The following is a 21,461-nucleotide window of genomic DNA, read 5'->3' as shown; positions in this document are numbered from 1 at the left end:
AGGCCTTCCCCGCTCTCTTGAGGCCGCTGCAGAAATGGGAGAGCCTCACACCCAGAAAGCAGAGGGGGGATGACCCTCCCACGTGGTGGCCTTTTGGAACCGCAATGCCCAGCCTGGGGGAGGGAGCGCGGCCCTCCAACCGCGTATAGAAGCACCCACAGCGGTTGAGGGGCTGAAGGTGAGGGCCTAACCCGCCTGGCCTTTGAAACCTGTCTTATGGTTCTGTCCTTCCAAAACAGGGACATAAAATCCCTTTTTTTTTTTTTTTGCTTCTTAGGGCCGTGCCCCCGGCACATGGAGGTTCCCAGACTAGGGGTTGAATTGGAGCTATAGCAGCCGGTCTACACCACAGCCACAGCAATGCCAGATCCGAGCTGTATCTGCGACCCACACCACAGTTCACAGCAACGCTGGATCCTTAACCCACTGAGCGAGGCCAGGGATCTAATGCGCATCCTCCTGGATGCCAGTCCGGTTCCTTTCCACTGAGCCACAGCGGGAGCTCCAGAATTCCCGTTTCACGTATGAGAAAAACCAGAAGCAGAGAGGCTAAGTGGCGAGGCCCAGGCCCTGCAGCACTGGGGCAAAGGCAGTGAGCCCCACAGGAGACACCCACTCACCCCAGCTGAGGGTCCTCAGCGTCTGGACAGAGGCTCCCGGAGGCATCTTCCCCCTCGGCCAGCCCGCCAGCCCCCCAGGGCCTGGACTCCGTAGAATCTTCCAGAATGTTTGAGTCGGGCCCCAGGGCTAGGCCATTGGTGAGAGAGAGGCCAAGGCTGAGGCCATGGCGGGCCGCGCCCAGGCCCTGTGTATGCTCCTCAGTGTCCGCCAGGGGGTCCTGCTCCTCACGCCCTGGGCTCTTGCGGCTACCGTTCGGGTCCTCACTGGATGCCATTCCGTTCTGGTCCCCAGGCTCCTCCTCAGGTTCCAGGCTGGGGTCCCAGGTGGCACCGTCTTCCCCAGGCAGGGCAGATGGAAGCTTCTCCTCATCCATGGCAGCTGCTGCTCCCAGCCGTGCCAGCTGCTTTTGAGATTCCGCTAGACCTGGCTTCGAATGAAGAGATGGGGGATCAGACAGAGCAGGGGCTGGGGGTCTGAGGCCCAGCAGACCCAGCACCAGGCAGCCTGCCTGGGGACAAGGGGATGGCCCAGGTGCCCTCCTGGGGGGCCTCCTGGCTGGAGGCTGCATTCAGGCCGTGGTCTCACTGCCCTGCTCAGGCCAGCCCCTCTCGCCTCTCCCGTGACCTCCAGCCACCGCGTGCTCCAGTCCTGCCTTCGCTGTCACCTCCTGCATGTCCACGGGGCCCTTTAGAATTCACCAACACCCTCGGAGGAAGGCCCAGGCCGGGAGGGACTGGGGAAGGGACCAGCACTCCTCCAGGACCCCTTCTTCTCCCGCTGGGGAGTGAGGGGACAAAGCCCCAGGCTGACAGCAGCCACCTTGCCCCTTGCGCATTCCCTGGCCTTGGCTCCAGGAGCGAGCCAAGCGGCGCCTGGAGAGAACTGTGCTGGGGCTGCCCTTGGAGTGAGAGTTAAGAAAGGAGGCAAGGAAGTCAACAGCTGGGTCAGAACAGAGGCCACCCCAGAGGAGCCCAAGCCCAGCCCCAAGCAGGCCATCGTGAGGCCCAGCACGAGGCGCTGTCCAAGGTGCTGGGTGGAGCCGCGCCACCCAGAGACCGCAAGAACGCGGGGTTGCCTCCTCCTCTGCCCAGCGCCCAGAGCCCTGGCTGGGCGAGGAGCAAGGAGGAGGGGGCCTGCCTGGCTCCCCTCCACATGCGGCCCCCAGAGCTCACCCAGCCTGGAGGAAGGACTCACAAGGTCGCTGCCATGGGCCCCTCCGGGGAGAGCACCAGAGCGGGGGTCGGCCCTGCTCTGCCCACTCACTGCAAGACCCTGTGGGGTCCAGGCTGGGATTCCTCACCACCCCGCCAGGCCCGGCCCACTCCCCCCTGCCCTGCTCAGGTCTGCTTCTCCTCTGCAGAATGAGGACACCAGAGTTAGCTGCCATCTCCGCCACCCACTCTTTTTCAAACAGATCAGAACCAGCTCAGTTTCCCAGAGGCTCCCGGTCCGTGTCAGGTGGGAGGGCAGTCAGGATGCACTGGGTTCCGCGTCTCCCCTCCGCCCTCTCTGCCCCACCCCCAGGACCTCTGCCGCCAAGGACAGGGACCAGTCCCTCCAAAGGACTTCCTCCCTCCCCTCTTCAGGTCTCAGCCACCCCCCCCTGCCCCCGCAGCCCCACTCTCCTCTGGAGGAGGAGGGCAGAGGGCTCCGGGGAGGCTAGAGGAGGAGAGGCCGGCCAGCCTCCTGGGCTGCAGCAGAATGAGCTCAGGTACAGCCACAGGCACTGAAGTGAAGGCTGGACGTCCTGTCCCCACCTGGTCCTAAGTGTCACCGAGGAGATTGTTGAAATACAGACTACAGTCCTTCCCCCAGACCTCCTGAACCAGAATTTATGGGGAATGGGTATAGTCATCTGCTATTCTTTTTATTTGTTTGGTTGGTTGGTTGGTTGGTTTTTAAGGGCTGCATTTGCCGCACATGGAGGTTCCCAGGCTAGGGGTCAAATCAGCACTGCAGCTGCCGGCCTGCGCCACAGCAACACCTGATCCTTAACCCACTGAGCAAGGCCAGGGATCGAACCCATGTCTTCATGGATACTAACGGGTTTGTTACCAATGAGCCATGGGAACTCCTTTTCTCTTCCTTTCTATGGCCACACCTGCGGTGTATGGAAGTACCCGGGCTAGGGGTCAAATCACAGCTGCGGCTGTGGCCTATACCACAGCCACAGCAACACCAGATCGGAGCCACATCTACAACCTACACCACAGCTTACGGCAATGCCATATCCTTAACCCATTGAGCGAGGCCAGGGATTGAACCCACAATCCTCACAGACTATGTCAGGTTCGTAACCCACTGAACCACAAGAGGAACTCCCCAAATCTGTTATTTTTATGATAAGGCAAGTCTGAGAACCATGGGTTAGATTCCAGGAGAAACTTCCCACTTAGATAAGCCTGGAGAGGAGGGTGCGTCGACCTTTCTGGGGGCTTCGGGCCCTTGAGGGGCGCTCTTCCACTACAAGGCCACTGAAGATTCATGCACACCTTGGTTTTCAAACATGGGGTGGACACGAGCGGGTGGGACCGACGGGCATCTGGGCCCAGGCCCCCCCCCACACACAAGCATCACTTCCTAGACTTTTGAAGAAGCAGAAGATTCCACTCTAACAACAAATCAAAAACTTCTGCAGACTGAAAAAATCTGAAGAGCCAGACGAGAATATTTAGAATATCTGGGCCCGATCCTAGGTCACTGGGGACCCCACGGGGCTCGGCACTAAGTGGTCTGCCCTAAATCCCTGCTGCTGCGGTTGCTATTTTGATCCGTCCCCTCAGCTCGTGTGCTCAGAGGACGGAGAACGGGAGGCCATCTCCTCAGCTGAGACTCCTGCGGGGGTTGGGGAGCCCTCAGAACAGGAGGAGGAGGGAGAGTGGGGCCTTTGGCCTGCTGCCTGAGTGCGAGTCCTCTGGCCTGCGTTCCAGCCCACGGGCCTGGGTGAGCAATGGACCTGGGGCACCCACTTCCTCCGGAACGCCTCAGGCTCCCAAACCTACGCCTGGAGCGAGCTCAGCAGGGTGCGGTGCCTCCCCTTTGGCCGGGGCCTCTACCTGAGCTCCCAGTGAAGCTTGAGATTTGAGAGTATAGACAGCTTCATCTGGTGCTCAGTCTACACCAGCCCCGAAGCCAGACTTATGGACAAATCAAGGACCCCCACATCCCGCCCCAGCTTCCAGCAGCTGCCTCCGGCTGGCTCTAGCCCTACCTGCCCTGCCATGTCCTCCTGCAGCTGGGAGTGAGATGCAGGTTCTGCCAGCACTGGGCACTGGTCCGTGTCCTGGGCTTCTGGAGATGAGCAGACAAGGGGCAGCATTGAACTCCGCTTTGGGCGGGGGCCCAGAATCCCTGCCTGGGCTGAGGGCCAGCTGCCCCAAGAAATAGCTGAGCCGGGATGCCCCTCTCTCACTGAGCCCAAGGGAGGGGTGCATGCGGGGGGGCGCTTTCAGGGCAGGGGTGTTTAGCAATGCCCGAGTCCTCACTCTGCATCACCATGTGCCCTGGGACTCAACACTGTCCCCTCTGAGCTCTGTGAACCCCTGTCCAGAATGCGAGCATCGCCTCTGCTCTCCTTCCCCAGGGCTAGTGGGAGAAGGTCATGAATGCTCAGAAGCCTGAGAGCCAAGGAAGAACAAACTCACTACAGAGGCCAAGGAGAAAGGCAGCTAGGGCCCCCTCTTTCCACAAGCACAAGTGCCACATGGGGACACTGAGGCACAGAACCAGACAAGGTTCTACCCGAGGCCCCACACTAAGTAGCTGCTTCAAGACTCAGGAGTAGCTTCCCTCTGCCCCTGAAAAGGGCGGCAGGTGCAGGATGAGTCCCCGTTTCCCAGAGCCTCTGTCAGAGCCTCCCAGAAGATCAAGGGCTCAAACCCTCAGGTGGAAGAGTCTACGCAAAGCAGTGACCTAGCCCACTTCCAGCCCTGCTGGCAAGAGCAGGGGCGGGGGATATAGCTGGGCCACAGGGTGCCCATGCCAAGGAGATGCCTGCAAATGACAGGCTGCCAGTGGCCAGAACCCTTGTGTCCTCTCTTGGCCTGAACCAGGCTCCATTCCAGGCAGGGGCTCCTGTTTCTGCCCTTGGGATGACCATGGGCTTAGCAGCCTCTTTTTCAGCACCAACCAAGATGAGGCCCGGAACGGTAGCGGAACCTCGGCTGGGCCAGGGCTGAGGTCAAGCCAGCCCTTTTCCAGGGCTCAGCTGCTCCTGCAACAGCCCCGTCCCCCCACACACCCTCTCCGTGGCCTCTGCAGCCAGTTGGGAAAACACAAACTACATCGCACCCCTCCCTCCCTAGCCCTCCCCCAGCTCCCCTCCGCAATCCGGCCTCCAGCCTGGCCTAAAAACGCGCTGCCTGAGCTGGTTCGCGGCCCTCGCCCCATCCCCCGCCCCCCACAGCCACACTGGCCTTCTTTCTGCTCCCTGAGCTCATTCCCACCTCAGGGCCTTTGCACCAGCTGTACCCTTGGCCTAGAATGCTCCTTCCCTGGATCTTGAAACGACCGCCCCTTCTGTCACTCAGGGCTCAGGTCTAATGCTGCCTCTGCGGAGAAGCTCCGACTACCAGGCACGCGTTCGCACCCCTTCCCCGCGCATCCTACCTCCTGAGCTCCATTTCGCAGACCTGAAACGCCCTTTTCTATCTGCTCCCTTCTCTTCTGCCATCTCCCTCCCTAGGAGTGGGGGGACCAGGTCACGTTCACTGCTGTCTCCCCCAGAGCCTAGCACAGGGCCCAGACGCCTGGACACTTTTTAAACACTGGGCAGCTGATAACCTGGCAACTGTCATCACCCCCCTGCAGGCAGAAGCCCAGGGAGGCCGAGGCCCATGCTCAGGGTCACCAAGCTGGAAAGTGACCAGGCTGGCTTCTGCTTGGAACGACGCTGGGCTGTCACAGGGATGACCTTTTATCCCTAGGCTGGAGTCCAAGCCAGGGACTGTGGAAAGCCCGAGGAAGGGGCTGGAGGCCCAACATGGCCCAGAAGACAGACAGCAGGTGCCTGGGGGCCGGCAGCTGTGTGCACATCTGTGAGCAAGCGTGCAGTACAGGCATTTGTGGGCACGTGGACACACACACACCAATGCACATGGAGGGAGCTGGGCAGCCCCTCCTGAGTAATTCCCGGGGTGGTGAGTGGAGATGCGGAGCCTACAGGCCTAGGGGCAAGGGCAGGGCAGCTGGACCCACATCACCGGGCAGCTGGGGTCAAAACCATTCCGCTTTGGGAGAGACCAGGAGCGGGGAAGGGACAACCCTTCAGACTAAGGCGGGGGGCAGAGGGAAGACAGGCAGCCACACCGGCCACCGCCAGGCCCAGTGGCATCAGGTGTGTGCTGTGGGCTTGGGAAGAGATGGGGAGGACGGGCGCTCGTGGTGGAAATGGGGACACAGGGAGCAGGGCTGGGAAAGGGGGCGCGGGGTGCGGAGCCTTACCCAGAACAGGCAAATCTAAGCGCCTGTGAGACCTCCCAGGGGCCCGGAGCTCCGGCCGGGTATATAGAGGGGACCGGGAGCCGAGAAAATCATTCTGAAATGTCAGTGTAGAGGCAAAACCGAGACCACTGCTGTCCCGGGAGCAGGGCTGGGAGCCAGGCACTCAGGCGCCGCCTCCCACGAGCTCGGGGAGCTTAGGCGACTGGGACTCCTCTCCGGCCTCATTTCCCCGGGTACGTTACACACTTCCAGCCAAGTTCGAAGCCCAGACCGCTTCGAGCATCTCATGGAGCTCTGGTCTTCCTCCGGAGGGACTCACAGAGGTGCACAACATTTGAGCATTTTTTGAGAGGCACAGGGACCCTACATAGCCCATCCCTGGGACCTGGGCAGGAACCCCCACCTGGACAACCCCCAAGGACACTGAACACTCAGAGTTCCATAAAGGCGATTTACAAAAAAAAAAAAAAACAAAGCTGGGAGCCCTTCATTCTCAGACCTGTTCTCTGCCCCCAGGAATCTACCCTGAACACCCGCACTGGTCCCACTGCCCTCCCCCCAGTTTCTACTACACTAAGGGCCTCCCGAGTCACCCAGATTTTAGCTCATGGGCTGGGATCTTCACACACACACACACACACACACACACACACACACACACACACGTGTACACACGTGGACAGTTAAATAAGATAATCAGTGCACAGGGCTGGTGTGTTGTACCTGCTCAGGACAGATCCTGCCGGCGGCACCCACACCATTCCCAGGACCTAGGCCTCCACGAGAACCGACAGCTTGGGCAACAGGGAGTGGACAGCAAGACCCCTCGGTGGGGCCCTAGACCACACAGCTCACCGTGCTCCCCCACAGCCTCCGCCAGCCAAGGGGTCTGGAGGTCAGGTCCCTCCTGTCATCCCAGGACTTGGGCACACTCCTAGGCACAGATCAATCTGGGCCTGTGTCCTCGATGTCCCCAGTGCTCCAATGTCCTGGGGCAGGGAGGCTTCCAGAATAATCGGGGAGGGCTGTCTACTCAGGAGCCCTGGGAACTGCCCGGCCCCATTTCCCAAAGAGATCCTAATTCCACCACCCACTTGGTCTCCCAGCTGGGAATCTTGTTGTGCAGCAGCAAGGACCTCAGAAGGGACAGTCCAGGACAGAGGGTCGGCCCCCTAACTGTGCAGCCAGAAAGACTAGGCTTCAAATCCCACACGCTGTGTGACCTCAGGAAAGCTGCCCACCCCCCTGAGCCTCAACAGCCTCCTCAGCAAAGTGGGGGAGGCTAAGGGCATCTGCCTCGCAGGTCTGCAGAGGAGCGGGCTGGCTGCCCACGCGGGGGGCAGAGGGCACGGGAGGGCAGCTCCGGACCCCCAGTGGCCCCAGCAGCCACTTGTCAGGGGCAGCCTGTCAGAGGAGGCTCTGCAGGGCTGAGGCAGGAGAAAGGGCCTGTGGGGGCCAGGGGGCGGGCCAGAGAGGATGCCCCACCCTTCCCCGAGGCAGGTGCGAACACTGCAGGCCTGGCCCCTCTAACACCCCTGCCCCAGGCCAGTGTCCCCCCAGCTTTCCATCTCAAGGCCCAAGAGCCACACCAGGGGCAGGGCAAGGACCCAGGCCTGGGGCTCCCTTCAGAGGTGCCATCCCTGCAGGTGCTGTCCATGTGGGGTTAACCTGGAGCTGGGCCCCACTCTGCCTTTTTCCTCTCAGCTTGGCCCCCAGGGAGCCAGCCTTGCTTTGGGTTGTGGGCATCTGGAAGGCCTCCTTTCTCATGGCTGGCCAAGCAGAGGTTCCTGGGGCTGGGGGCCCATTTGCATATTATCTGCATGTGCCCCACAGCCTGCCGGGACTTTCAGGGGCCCCTGGGCCCAGCTCTGCAAAGGTCATTCTTTGACTTCTCCAGGCTTACTTCACTCCCTAACCCCCAGCCACTTGGCACCTTCATTTGCCTATCATTTGCATACATCTGCATGCTAGTTCGGAGAGCCCTGACACTGATGAAATTCACAATGTCTCTTGTCAAACCCAAATCATGTTTATAGCTGGTGCCTCTACCCCCCACCAACCTCCCTGCAGGGCGAACCTTCAGTTTTCCTCCGGACCACAAAGGACTAGGCTGTTCTGGTTAAGGGGCTGCTGCTGTCTCCCTGGAACTTCAGCCGGCACCTGGGACTCACTCCGCTACCTGAGCCACATTTGATCCCTGAGCCTGCAGATTGACAGCTGATCCCCCAAAGCCACGATGGACTGACCAAGGGCAAGTCTTCTCAACCAGTCCTGCCTCGGCAGACGCCAGGACAGGAGCAGACACAAGGGGCTCCAACTCTGAGCGGCCTGCCCCCAGCCTGGTTCAACAGCCAGGAGAGGTGAACCTTAGAAAATTCATCCTCCTTCTCCGAGCCCACCCTCCCTAACCCACCCTCTCCAGACCTCACATTCTGTGCACCCCAGCTCTCCTTCCCTGCCTCTGCCCCCCTCTCCACGACCTCTGGATTACGTCGCTCCAATTAACCCCCTTCTTGCTGAGCCCCCTTCCCCTCCTGCCCTCCTCCTCCCCAGTCCTCTCGTGCCTCTGCTTGAAGCTTCAGCACAGGGTCTGACAAAGGCCGTGGGCTCCTTGCTGCTGGTTGAGCAGCAGGCGATGCAAAGCAAGCAGGTGTGAAAGGGTCGCTACTGGGCCACCCCACTATCGCCTCCCTGTCCTCCTTGGAAAGCGGCCCTCCCCCTCAGCCACAGGCCACTGACAGGGGATCTGGGGGCTGGTAAAAGTCTCATTCCTTGATGGGCAGGCCGTGGGGTTAGAGAGGAGTCAGGAGCGACCGCCGTGTTTGGATCCTGAGCGCCAGGAAGCGGGGAGGTGCCATTCCTGAAGTGGGGAGACGGGGTGGAACAGGTCTGGGAAGGCAGAACAGATCAGGCAGAAAGGAGGTCAGCTTTGGGCAAGTTGAGTTGGAGGTGTCTGAGGCTGAGCAGACGTGGCGCGTCGACATGGCCCGTGGGCTGCTGGAGCTCAGGAGTGAAGTTAAGATTTGGGGTGTAAATCTCGGAGCAGACAGCATGGTGGCGGTGCTTAAAGCCACAGGACTGGATGAGATTGGCCCAGGAGTGGGCACGGACGAGGAAGGGCAACGCCGACACGATGAGGTCAGGGCTGGGGGAAGACGACTGAGATGGAGCACGCTCCAGGTCAGAGGGAAACCGGAGCATGGGTGTCCCGGAGGCCAAGGAATGCATTTCAAGGAAGAAGAAGAGACTGAATGGGTCAAAGGCTGCAGGTGAGGAGAGGTGGCCCTTGGGTACAGCGACTTGGAGGTCACTGGTGACCTTGAGAAGAGCAGTCAGTGGAGTGGAAGGTGGTAAAAGCCCAACTGGAGCAGAGTCAAGAGAGAGTGAGAGGACGTGGGGACAAGGAGTCTAGACAGCCCTTCTGGGGAGATGCAGGGGTCGCTGGCTGGAAGGAACCATCTTGTCGGACAGGAGACACAACAACAAGATGCCCACTGAAGGACTGATGCTGCAGAGGAGGAACCCGCAATGCAGGAGGGGACATTTAGGGAGCGGTTGGCACCCTGCCCGCATTCGAGGCTCCGCCTCTACTGCGCAAGGGCACGGGATCGCCTGCACGACAGGAGGGTGGCCAAAACCAGGAGCACAGACACTTCACCCACCCACAGAGACAGAGGAAGGCAGAACAGTGGGTGCAGAGGCTGGTGGGTGGGTGACCGTAGCGCTGGGACGCTGAGGATATTCTGTAGGCTCTGTTTTCGCAGAGAAGCAGAGGCGGTGTCCTCAGCTGCGAAGGAGGACTGCAGAAGAGGAGCTGGGGTGAAGGCAGAAGAGAGAGAGCGAAGCGGCCATCGGGTAGGAGGAGAGGGGACAGGCTTGGGACCCTGCAGAACGGCAGGACAGAACTAAGGCCCCACCAGAAGGCCATGGCTCTGAACTAAAAGTGAGCCCGGCTGGGGCAGTGAACTCTCGCAGCCCGCTCAGCTGCACAGGGGAGCAGACCCCGCACTGGATTTCCCCAGAGCTGGGGGCAGGTCACACGAGGGTGAAGAAGCCAAAGGAGGGCTTGTAAGGCAGGTGGGGGCTCTGCAAGGGACAGCTTCTGCCGACTTGGAGAGTGGCAGCTGCCTCTGCGCCAGCCCCGCCCCCTGCTCGAAGTCCTGCCCCTGCGGGTGCCAGAAAGCCCAGCATCCGCTCTGCTCCCTGCTGTGGGTCGTATGTGGCCGTTCCGCCACCCTCACCCCGAAATGAGCCTCTGAGAGGAGCTGGGGAACCGAGCTTCCTACACACTGTTCCTCTGACCTGGAAAGTGCCTCAGACCTCACCCGCCCACAGCGGCCCTCCGCACCAATGCCCCCAGGCCAGCGCCTATGGCTCCTCCCGCCACGAGTCAGACACCAGGGCCATCACTGGGCCTCCTAACCTCTCCTTAGCCCAGCCCTCCTCTCCACCCACCTGTCGCACCCTGGTCCCCGCAGGGCTAACGTGCAGCCAACTCCATCCCCCCATGCACGGCCTCTGTGCGCCCCACACAGCGGCCCGAATCCGTGCACCAGCATCCTGTGCTGGACCGCGCCACGGCCTCCTGACCAGCCTCTTTTTCACCTCGCTGGCCCTGCCAGTTCCATGCCACCCTCCCCAGGGCGCTTTTCCCATCACTCACCTCTCTAAAACCCGCCAGGAGTCCCAGTGCCCTTGAGGAAAGGCCAGCTGTCAGCCCACGTTTCAGGCCAGCTGTGGTCCAGGTGCCCCCCCCCTTTCTTCCTTGGGCTTCTCCTCCGCCCTGACGGCACCTGTCTTGAGGTGCGGCTCACGCCACGCCCACCCTGACGTCTGTTGAATCACCCTTCTCCAGCGTATGGTCTGAGGTGGGGGTCCAGTCAGTACTGTTGACCTGGTGTGTGGATGAAGCTTCTGGAGGCAGGGAAGAGGGAGGGATGGGGGGAGACAAAGGGACTTCTTAGCCAAGTGGCCTCACCGAGCATCGCCTGTTAGAACACAGGCTAATGGCACGTGCCTCCTGATGGAAGGCCAGGAGAAGGACACGACATCACCTAAGGGACATCCTTGCCCCAAAGGGTTTAACCTGCATCTACTCACGAGGAAGCAAGAAGACAATCCCAAATGTGGGATATTCAACACAAACACTGACCAGGGCTCTTTAAAAAGAACAACGTCATAATAGACTTTCAGGGGAGTTCCCATCGTGGCACAGTGGTTAACAAATCCGACTAGGAACCGTGAGGTTGTGGGTTCGATCCCTGCCCTTGCTCAGTGGGTTAAGGACCTGGCGTTGCCGTGAGCTGTGGTGTAGGCCAGGGGCCACAGCCTCGATTCAACCCCTAGCCTGGGAACCTCCATATCCCTCAGGTGTGGCCCCAAAAAGAAAAAAAAAAAAAAAGACTTCCAAGAAAAATTAGGGGATTGTTCCAGATTAAAGGAGCCTAAAGAGACATAACTAAATGCAACGTGGGATTCTTCATCAAAAAAGTTTTTTAAGCTCTAAAGGACAGTGCAGGGAGGACAACGACGGAGATTTGAATATGGATTACAGGAGATGAGACTGTATCTTTAAACTGCTTGGATATGATTAAGACGATAGTCATTATGTAGGAAAAATGTCCTTGGCTCAGGGAATTCATGCTGAAGTATCTAGAGGTGAAATGCTGTGATGTCGGCAACTAACTTTCCAAAATTTCAGCGACAGAAAGGAGTGACAGCGGCCACAGGATCGACAATTAGCAAACGGAGGGCTCCAGGTGAAGGTGACACAGGCAAGCGTTCACTGTAGCATCAGGTCTGACAAGATAACCACTTAGGGGAGGAAGGCCATGGAGGGAGCCACTCTGAGGACGGGAGCTCGAGGCCCAGCCCGATGGGGCAGGGGCAGGGGGGACGGCAGCTCGAGCTCCCGCAGCCCGCACGCTGGGCGGTGGGCCTGGCCTGGGCTGGGATGGGCTGGATGCCGGGGTCACCCCATGCCAAGCAGACACCGCCCCAGAGCGGCTCACCCTCTAAGCAGGCTCAGGCACCCCTGTGAGCCAGCCCACTGAGGACAGGGCCCTGCAGGCCACAGCCAGGTCCCAGGGACACCCGCAGGGCAGCCCTCTGCCAGGGCAGGGCTGGCAGGAACTGGGGCCCTAACCCGGCTCTGCCTGAGCCGTGGCCCGAAGCTGGGTCTGGCCCAGGCCTGCCCCCCCCAACACCCCTCCAGGGGCGACAGCCTGCGTGTATCTTCCCGTGAGAGGAGCCAGGCTAAATACGGAGCCCCAGACATAAGATGCCGCTCAAAACAGATTTTCCTGGAAAAGCCCATCTGGCAACGCATGTCTGGAGCATCGTCTGTTGTGAAAGGCAGTGTCGTTCTCCTGCAAGCCGGCGACCGGAACGGGAAGGCCTCAATCCTGCTCTCCGGAAGGCCTAGCCGAGTGCCTCAGTCTCCCCCAGTTCACCCCCTCGCTCCAGATGAAAAGGGGCTCAGACCCAGCGGCCTCCCGACGTGCGCCTCTTCGGAACAAGAACGTAAGACTGGACACGAGCCCATGCTGCAGACAGCTCTGCCCAGGTGCCTGATTCTGCCACTCGCTAACTGGGTGACTTTGAACAAGGAACTTTGCCCGGAGCCTCGGTCACCTCCTCCACAAAATGCCCATAATCCCTGTAAAGGCTGTTGTGTTTCGAGAGTACTTAGCGATTACTCAGTACAAGCGGGGTGAGGCGACAGCTGCCACCCCGCACTCAGTCCTGGCGAAAGCACCAAGTCCTTCTGTCCAGCGAACTCTGCTCCCCCTGCTTCAGGAAACACTACGGATCAGGTCGGCCAGGGGAGCGCAGGCCCCTAGCTGTCAGGACAGGACAGGCGGCAGGGAGGCCTCTCAGACTGGCACAGAGCGCTGCTGGCCCTACAAGGTACCCAAGTCACCCAAGCACCTGGGGTTTCAGCCCCGGCAAAAGGCACCAGCAGGAGAGGCCTTCCAAGGACAGTCCAGTCAACCTTCTATCTCTAGTTGGGCCACCACCCACCTACTCGTCCCAATGATCTAGGCCACAGGCTGGGGACTGGCCATGTTTCGACCAGGACCAAACTTTGTAGTAGCCCCAATCAGAAGCCACTGCCTCTCGCTGTCTGCTGGGCAAAGGGGGCTCCTAGAGGAAGCTCTCTCTTCCAGAGATGTGACATGGGGAAGGGGGCGGCTGGCCCATTTTGCTGATTCAGAGATCACAGGTCATACAGCTCTGGCAACCCCGGAGGTAGGTTCCTAAGCTCCCGAGGAAGGGGTGGAAGAATGACTCTTGTCTGCTGGGCCAGGGGTTGGGCTGGAGCTGATCCTGATGCCCCCGCCCCACTCTCCCTCCAGCTGCCTGAGTATTTCCCACGAAGCAGCTCTTGTTTGCAGGGTCTGGAAGAAGGAGCTGGAGAACCCAGGAGAGTCCCGAGCCCCTCCTCAGACCCAGGCTGCCCACCTGCCCTCTCCCTGCTCCCCATCCCCCACCCTCAAGTTCAGCCTGCCTTATCCTGAGCCTGCCAGGGATTTTAGACCCACTTCCATTGTGGCTGGTGCCTCTGCCCGCCCCCTTCTCTCCCAGGGCCCCCCCACGATGGCCCTAAGATGAAGGGATAGGCTGAGGCAGTGGCCCCATGGGCCTGCGCAGAGACAATGCCCCCCGTTCTGACTCGGAGAGCCCAGGAGGGGCCAGCTAGGCAGGGTGGTCCCCATCAGGACCCCGTGCCCCACCCCAGACCCAACAGCGACTCCAAGGACCCTCCCTCCCTGCAGCGGCCACAGCCATTATGTGCCTCCTGGCCTTGCCCACTGCCTGCCACGCCCCCACGCGAGCCTTGCTCCAGCGGCAGAGCTCAGAGCCGCTGAGGCCTGGCCACCAAGCCAGGCTGTCAAAGTTGGGAAACTGGAAACAGAAATAAATCCTCAAAGCTGCTCTGTGGTAAAGGTGGCTGCCAGCAGGCCCCACACCCAACACCCAAGGTTCCTGGCCAACAAGCTCCCACTGGTACCCCATCAGCGCACACAGATACACTAGGATTAGGCAAAGGGGGTGGGGGGTGGGGGGTCAGGAAACAATTGGGCTGCCGGCCTTGACCCTCCCTGCAGGCTGGCCTGGGGTGCTCTAGCAGTACCCTCTCTCCCTGGCCCAGACTCGGCCATCCCGGGCTTCCTCTTTCGGTCCCATCTCCATGACAACCGTATCCTTCGGATGCTCCTGCCGCCAAGGAATTGATCTCGAATTGTAGCTTTGTTAGCAGACCCAGGCGGGCACGGAGGGCGGAGGGCGGCGCCGCCACCCAGCGTGCTCCCCCCCAAGCAGCCCCTCCAGGGCCCCAGCACGGATTTGGGAGGGGCGGGTCCCGGAGCGCGCTGGCTCTGGGGACGAGGTGGCCCCGCGGCCCCACTCACCGCTCTGGCTCCCAGTCGCTGGGTCCAGCCGCTCACGGTGGGGCCATGCGGAGGCCGCCGCTGGACGGACCGTCCCGCTCCGCCGTGGCTTGTTGGGGCTCCTGCGCCCGCTTCTGTCCCTTCAGGTGCCCGAGCGGCCGGCGGCTGTGGAGAAGCAGAGCAGAGATGGGGGGACTGGCGGCAGGAGGGAGGGAAGGAAGGAGAGGAGGAGGGAGGGAGGAGCGGGAAGGGCGGGGAAAGGCGGGGGACTGCGGGCGGGGGGCGGGGGGAGCTGAGGAGGGAGGCGACAGCGGCCGCTGAGGCCACCCGCTGGCCGCTCTGCACGGAGGCCCCGGATCTCCTGCGCTCTGACCCGGCGGGGAAGGGGCGGCCAGCCCCGAGGTGCACCAGCCCTCGCGGGCCCTTTAAGAAAGTGGGGGAGGGGAGCGCTGGGAGGTTCCGCGCCCCCCCCACCCCCCAGCCCAGCCGAGCTCCCCCTGGCCTCTAACCCTGGTGGCCCGCTGGACAGGACAGCACACCTGGTGGGACCCTCGGGGGCGGGGGGGCAGACCCTGAGCCCTCAGGAAGACTCGGCCCTCCTCCAGGTGAAGGAGGGAGGGGGTCCTTGCCCTCCCACCATCTGTTCTTGGTCTGACTCCTTGCCCTCCCCAGCCCCCTGATACCCACACACACACAGCCGTCCAAGGGAGACCCAGCCAGAGGGAGAGAAGTGTGGAGTGAGGTGGCCCATCCCAGAGAGAAGGAGACTGAGCCCTACTTACCTACCTACCTATGGGGACAGAGGGACAGACAGACCTGGGGCACTGGGTGAGCAGAGGGGCTGGGACAGAGCTGGAAGGAAGGCAGTGAGGAGGGGCACCCCAGAGAGGGACCGAGGGGAGAGGCCCTGAGGGCGGGGGAGGGGAATGCAGAGTCCCAGGCCCCAGAGCCCAGTGCTCCGGGCTGCCCCAAGACCCAGCTGGTCACCCTCCACCTTGAGGCCCTCCCCCTCTCCCAGGGGACAGTCTAAAAGGACTTCCTGGCGGTCAGGCTCCTACAGAGCAAGGCTCCAGCCCGCAGAGAGGGATCTAAGGAGCTGGAGAAGTGTGGGGAGGCGGGGAGGGCGAGCATCCCCCCCACCGCCAGGAATCCGGTGCAGCGGGCCTTGCACAGGAAGCCACTTCCCGCCTCTCCCCTTCCACCCCAACCCCCTGGGGGCTGTTCCCCACACCGGCTCCTTCCCACCTGCGGACCTTTGAAGGCACCCCACCTTCTGCCCAGGCAGGCCTTGGTCGTACTGTGCTCAGTGAACTCCTACCCAAACCTCAAATCCCTGTTTAAATGCCTCTTCCTCCATGAAGCTTTCTCGGACCTTCTTTCCACCTGTACACACGCAGACAGTTAGGGACCCTCTTGTTAAGGAGGAGAGGATGAGCTGAGAGGGGCTCTGAGGGCGGCTAAGCTGGGTGGGTGGCGCTGAGCTGTGATCTGCGCCCTCCCCGACTCTCCAGGCTGGAGCTGGGGTTTCAGCTGGGGTTTCACTGCGACACTTCTACGAACTGGGCAGCCAGCACGTGTCAGAGTCCACGGTAAATGCTTTCCACATGTGACATGTAACCCGCAAAACAATCTCACACCCTATTTCACAGATGAGAAAACTGAAACACCAAAAGGACAAGCCAGGAGGTCTGACCTCGCGGACACCGCTGGGCCGCGGACACGGCACTGGCCACACCTCGCATGGCCCTGCACACCCTGGGACATCCCCGCAGCGCCCAGAAACAAGGGGGCCACTGCAGTGCGGGGCCCAGCATCTTGAAGGACACAGAGAGAACGGGGCTTCTGCCCTCCTGCCGGCAAGGCTGGGCAGCCGTCAGCAAGAAGCAAGGGCTGCAGGGGGCAGCGGGGGCGACAGGGCTTTGCACCTCGTCCCTGGGACCCACGGCCTCCAGTCACAGCTGGGCCACCTCTCCGAGCCTCCATGTCCCCATCTGCGCAATGACGATGGTCGCGGCCCCCCTGACGGGGCAGGGAGGGGAAGGAAGGGAGCCGATGTGCTCGGGGGTCCACCGCCCAAGACCACAGAGGCGCCCGGCCGGCCTCCGCTCTTCCAGCCGCAATGACGGCCTTCCTCATGGACGGCAATCTCACGTCTGTCCACCTAGACGGCCCGAGAGCCCCGTGAAGACATGGTCTGCGCTTGCTCACAAGGTACCTCAGCAACCCCCGCACCGCATGGCGTAGTAACTATATGTGAAAAAAAAAAAAAACCAGAGAGAGGGAGGGTCTGGCTGGCTCTGCGCCTAATGTGAGCCAGGCTGGTACACAGGACTGGGCTCCCTGACCTGTCAAACTCTGCAAGCCTTCTGCAGGGGGCATGAGCTGGCCAGGACCGGGAGCCCTGGGTTCTAGTCTGACCACTGCTGCTTCCTGGCTGTGTGGCCACGGGCAGCTGTATCCCCTCCCTGAGCCCCATTTTCCCGTGACTAGTGGAACTTGTCGACAGGCTCAAAGGACTGTCACGAGGCACAGGTGGCTCTGTGCGAGAGAGGGCTGTGGCTGCCACGCGCACAGGAGGGAGGACTATTGTCACTATTCCTTGTGGCCACTTTTGCCTTGAAAGGAACAAGGTCAGTGTCCGCTCAACCAGCAGCCAGAAGGCAATACGTGCCCCAGCATCCCTCCAGGGAAAGAAGCCTCGGCAGCTGCGCCCACTCCTCCTGAGCGTGCGTCTCAGGGAGGCCGGCCCTCCAGGTGGACAGCGGCAGGGGACATGGTTCCCGGCCGACTCGGCCCATCACAGCCTTTGCCACCCCGAGGCCTCTTCCTGACCACCTGCCTCCTTAGGCCCAGGCAGGGGCTCCTGCTCTTCCTCAGCCTCAACAGGGTGGGGCATCCATGGAGGAGAAGAGCCCGGAACCTGAGAACTGCCAGCCATGGGGGAGGCACTCGGGTCCAGGCCTGACTCAGAGAACACTTGAAACCACCATTGCCCAGGTGCCAGCTGCGGGACGGAGGCCTGGGCAGGAGAGGCTGGGGAGGGACTCCCGGGCAAGCCCAGGGCCTCTGCAAGCACCAAGTGTGTGCCAGCCATGCTCCAACCCTGCCCCCAAGGTGAGGGCGACGGGCCACCTCTCCAGGATCTCTCCTGACACTTCCCGCCTCCAAGGTCATAGGCCAGGAGCCTCCCACGCTCCCACGCTCCAGCCTTTCCTAATGAGCTCACTTTGCTCTTGCTGGTCCCCCTCCTGGGAGGCCTTCCCCTCCCCGGCCCTCACCTGACTGATTCCTCCCAACCCTAGAGCCCCTTCTAGCTGCTGTCCCTGTCCCTCCTCCCCCCACCCAGCACAGCAAAGCTCCTAGAAAAATCCACGCTCTTCAACTCCTTTCCCATTCCCTCCTGAACATGCTCCAATCTGACCCTGAGCCCCTCATCCCCACTCCCTCCATCTGGTCTCCACTGACACCACTCATCAAGGTCACCGACACAGCTGCTGAGTACCGAGGTTCAGGTCGGGCACTGCGCAAGGCCCCCTGCGGGGGTGAGGGCTAGAGAGGGAGCTGAGAGCCAGCCCGCTGTGCTCGCACCATGCTGGCTGCCTGGTACAAGGCTGCACTGGCTGGGCGAGGGAAGCCTTCCCCTTGACACCGAGCCGTCTCCCTGCTGTGTGCCCACTTGACCGGCTCTAACTGGAGGGGCCGCCTCTTTCTGCTCTTTGTCCAAAGGGACCGCTCAGACGCCAAATCCCAAAGTCAATTCTCAGACCTCATCTTAACTTATTGCCGGCATTTGGCATAGTAGGTCACCCCCTCCTTCTGGAACTATGTTCTCCTCTTGTCCAGCAGGAGCCACACTGTCCTGGTTTTCCTCCCACCTTGCTGGCTCTGCCCTTCGTCTTCCTTTGCCCATGCCCCTCCCCTCCCTCCCCTCTAAAGGTGCCCCAGGGTGCGGTCGTCCGTCTTGTCCCCCTGCTGTGCCGTGGTGTGCCCACCTTGGCTTCAAGGCCCTTCGCAACCCCGATGAGTCTCAGCCCCGATCTTTTCCCCCTGATGTCAGACCCTCACAGCCAACGTGTGGTCTGAAGGGTCCACTAGGATGTCCAAAGAGCAGCCCCGACTTGGCCCAACCACAGCTTCCTCGGGGCAGTGAACGCCACCAGCATCCTGCCATCGGCGCAGGCGGAAAAACGGGGCGCTAGCTGTCCTTGCCTGTCATCGGCTCACACCCCCCAGCCAATCCCTCAACAAATCCTATGGGATTTGCTTTCAAGGTAGGTCTCCAACTGGCCACTTCTCATCAGTTCCACGGCCACCACCTGGCCTGAGCCTCCATCCTCACTCCCGGGATTATTCCTGTCGCCTCCTCACTGGTCCCCCAGCTTCCACACAGCCCCCTACCCACATTCCGGCACTGCAGCCGGATGGGCCCTGTTCAATGGCAGTCAGATCAGGTCACTCCAGTGTTCGAAATCCTCAAATGGGGAGTTCCCGTCAGGGCTTACCGGAAACAAATCCGACTAGGAACCATGAGGTTGCGGGTTCGATCCCTGGCCTTGCTCAGTGGGTTAAGGATCCGGCGTTGCCGTGAGCTGTGGTGTAGGTCGCAGACACGGCTCTGACCTGGCGTTGCTGTGACTCTGGCGTAGACTGGCAGCTACAGCTCTAATTAGACCCCTAGCCTGGGAACTTCCATATGCCACGAGTGTGGCCCTAGAAAGCAAAAAAAAAAATCCTCAAATGGCTCCCTTGTCACTAAGACTCAAGCCAAGTCTTACAATGGCTACAAGGTCCCACATGCTCTGGTCCCGGTCACCTCTCTGGCGTCACACCTCCCTAGCCACACTGGCCTGCTTGCTGCTCCTCTGTCACATCAGGAAAGCTCCAACCTCAGGGCCTTTGCACTTGCTGTTCCCTGTGCCTCCTCTAACCTCTGCCCCCCCATAGTTGCATGACTCACCCCTCACCCCCTTCAGCTCTCTGCTCAAATGTCATCTTCCCCAACACCCTCCCTAAAATACCAACCCCTCCCTCACCTACGTGTCCCCTTCACCGGCTTTCTTTTCTTCCACAACACCTGTCTGTACACCACGTGTCTACTCACTTCTCCTGGTTCTGGTCTGTGTCCTTCCCGCCACTGCCATCACTGCCCCCAAGCTCCAGAAAGGCAGGAAATGTGCTCCTTCACTTCTGTGACAGCGCCATCCTCCTCCTGCTTCACGACACATATCACACGGTCTGAACTGGACGGTCCAGGAGGGCCAGGACCCTGCTCCCTCCTCGCTGGGTCCCCAGCTCCTCCTGAGCCCAGAGCCAGCACAAAAGGCAATAGAGCCCAAGGATGGATGCACGAGAGGTCATGGGCGAATCCACGCATGGCCCTTGGGACTCTGACAGGGCTGGAGGCAGAGAAGCCGTGCAGTGAGGAGCCAGGGAGGCTGGGAGCCAGAGCGGCTGGAGGTGGCAACCTGGGAGCCCAGGGTCTTGTCTGTTCAGCCCCAACGTTACCTGTGACTCCTGTGCTAACTGGGAGGGAGGGTGAGGCAGAAAGACCATAGCCCCTGGCAGCCCTTGGCTGTGAGGTTAAGGATTCATGCATTCATTCAACAAGTATTTACTGTGTGCTTGTGTGCCAGGCCCTGGGAGGGGGGTGCAGGGCCCAGACTAAGTCCCTCCCTCCACAGCTTACAGCCTATCAGATGATTTCCTGGGGGGAAAAGCTCTCTAGGTGGAGCTTCCGGGGGCTTCTCTGCTTCACCCCATTTTATCACAAGATGAAATCACATTTTAGGTGTGGGTTTTACCAGTCTCCTGCCTCATGTCACCCAGACTGTGAACCCTAAAAAGCACAGGGACTGGGTATCTTGTCAACACTGGATCCCCAGCATCTAGTAACGGTCTCGAGTGTAGCAGGAGCTCAGCAAGTATCATATGAATGGATGGATGAATGACACCTGAGCAGAAGAGAAGCAGGCCCCTGAAGAAGGTGAAGACTGGGGCTTGCAGCCAAGAGGAGAAGGCAGGGCACTCCTGAGCAAGGCCCCTTGGAGGGAGCAAGGCCATGGGCAGGAGCTGAGGGAGCCTGCTCAGGCTCTGAGAACTGCCCCACCCCCTCCCCGGCAAACCTGGCCCTGCCAGCACTGGTCCGGGGCTGGTGGACAAAGCCCCACGAGGAGTGCCAGGGACTTGCAGTGCCTAGAGCCAGCCGGCTGCGGGCCCGGGGCACAGGCAAAGCCTGGCCCAGAACTTTGTCTGAGGGCCTTTGTGGGCCTCTGGGAGCCCGTCCAGGAGAATGCCCGGAACTGGCCAGGGTGGGATGGGGTGCCCGCCACGGCTTCCGGAGGTCCAGCTGGCCATCCAGGCCTGGCTTAATGAGGGCTTAGAGAAAGATCTCCTTCTGCGCCCCAAATCCTTACCCTTGGGGAGCTAACACCAGCCCATCTCAGGAAGTCGGAGCTGCTGGGATGAGAGTGCCCAGTAGATACCAGTCCGGTTTCGGAGGCCCAGGCGATGGGGCTCACCTGAGCTAGGATTGAAGCGCACCCTTCCCCGCACTGCACGTGTTGCCCCGGGAAACCCAGCTGGAGGGAGGGAGACAAGCCTCTTTCAAAGCGGAGGGACCTGGGACAGGGCGCCGCCAACCGGGAAGGTCCAGGGAAGGCGAGCTCGGGGCTAGAAGGGGAGCCGCGCGAGGCCCACGAGGCTCTCTGCCTCCCTCTGGTGGTCACACTCCGAACTACCAGAGCGTCCCGCGTCACAGCGCCACGCACCCAGGTCCTGGGTCCTCCGCGCGGGACAGCCCGGCTCCGTCCCTCTCCCTTTTCCAGAAAGGAAGCGAAGAGCGGTCACAGAGGTCATCCCCTTGCCTCAGCAGCAGGCCCAGCCACGCCCTGAGGTCCAGTCGCAGGCCCTCTGTAACCCGCCTCCGTGCTGGATGCTCGCTCGTTCTGCAAGTTCTCTACCTGGACCAACCTGACCATTTCCTTAACTTGGTTCAGGTCGTCTCCG

The 21,461-nt window shown here is 61.1% G+C and overlaps 1 protein-coding gene across 25 annotated transcripts in view; it reads right to left on the bottom strand.

The window, feature by feature from the left end:
* PSD2 (pleckstrin and Sec7 domain containing 2) overlaps positions 1-21,461 on the bottom strand; it is a 684,196-nt gene that overhangs the window by 38,312 nt on the left and 624,423 nt on the right. For 9 of the 25 annotated variants that reach the window (XR_014838856.1, XR_014838855.1, XR_014838859.1 and 6 more), the window contains 2 exons: positions 14,478-14,621; positions 621-1,044 (listed from right to left, as the gene is read on the bottom strand). Coding sequence is in view for 17 of the 25 variants with exons in the window: in XM_085014757.1 (XP_084870883.1) it covers positions 621-994 (374 nt within the window). In the remaining 8 variants the exon portion in view is untranslated. Of the gene's footprint in view, positions 1-620; positions 1,049-10,726; positions 10,978-14,477; positions 14,654-21,461 lie in introns of those variants that run through there. The other 16 variants (XR_014838857.1, XM_085014758.1, XM_085014761.1 and 13 more) reach the window with 7 other exon arrangements.

This window comes from Sus scrofa, chromosome 2 (genome assembly GCF_054392235.1).
Source record: "Sus scrofa isolate SSC_HxYL_T2T_F1_AM1 chromosome 2, Sscrofa_HxYL_maternal_Yorkshire_Landrace_v2.0, whole genome shotgun sequence".
Classification (NCBI taxonomy): domain Eukaryota; kingdom Metazoa; phylum Chordata; class Mammalia; order Artiodactyla; family Suidae; genus Sus; species Sus scrofa.
The sequence above is the reverse complement of the archived record's forward strand: the minus strand, read 5'-3'. Positions and strand labels throughout refer to the sequence as shown.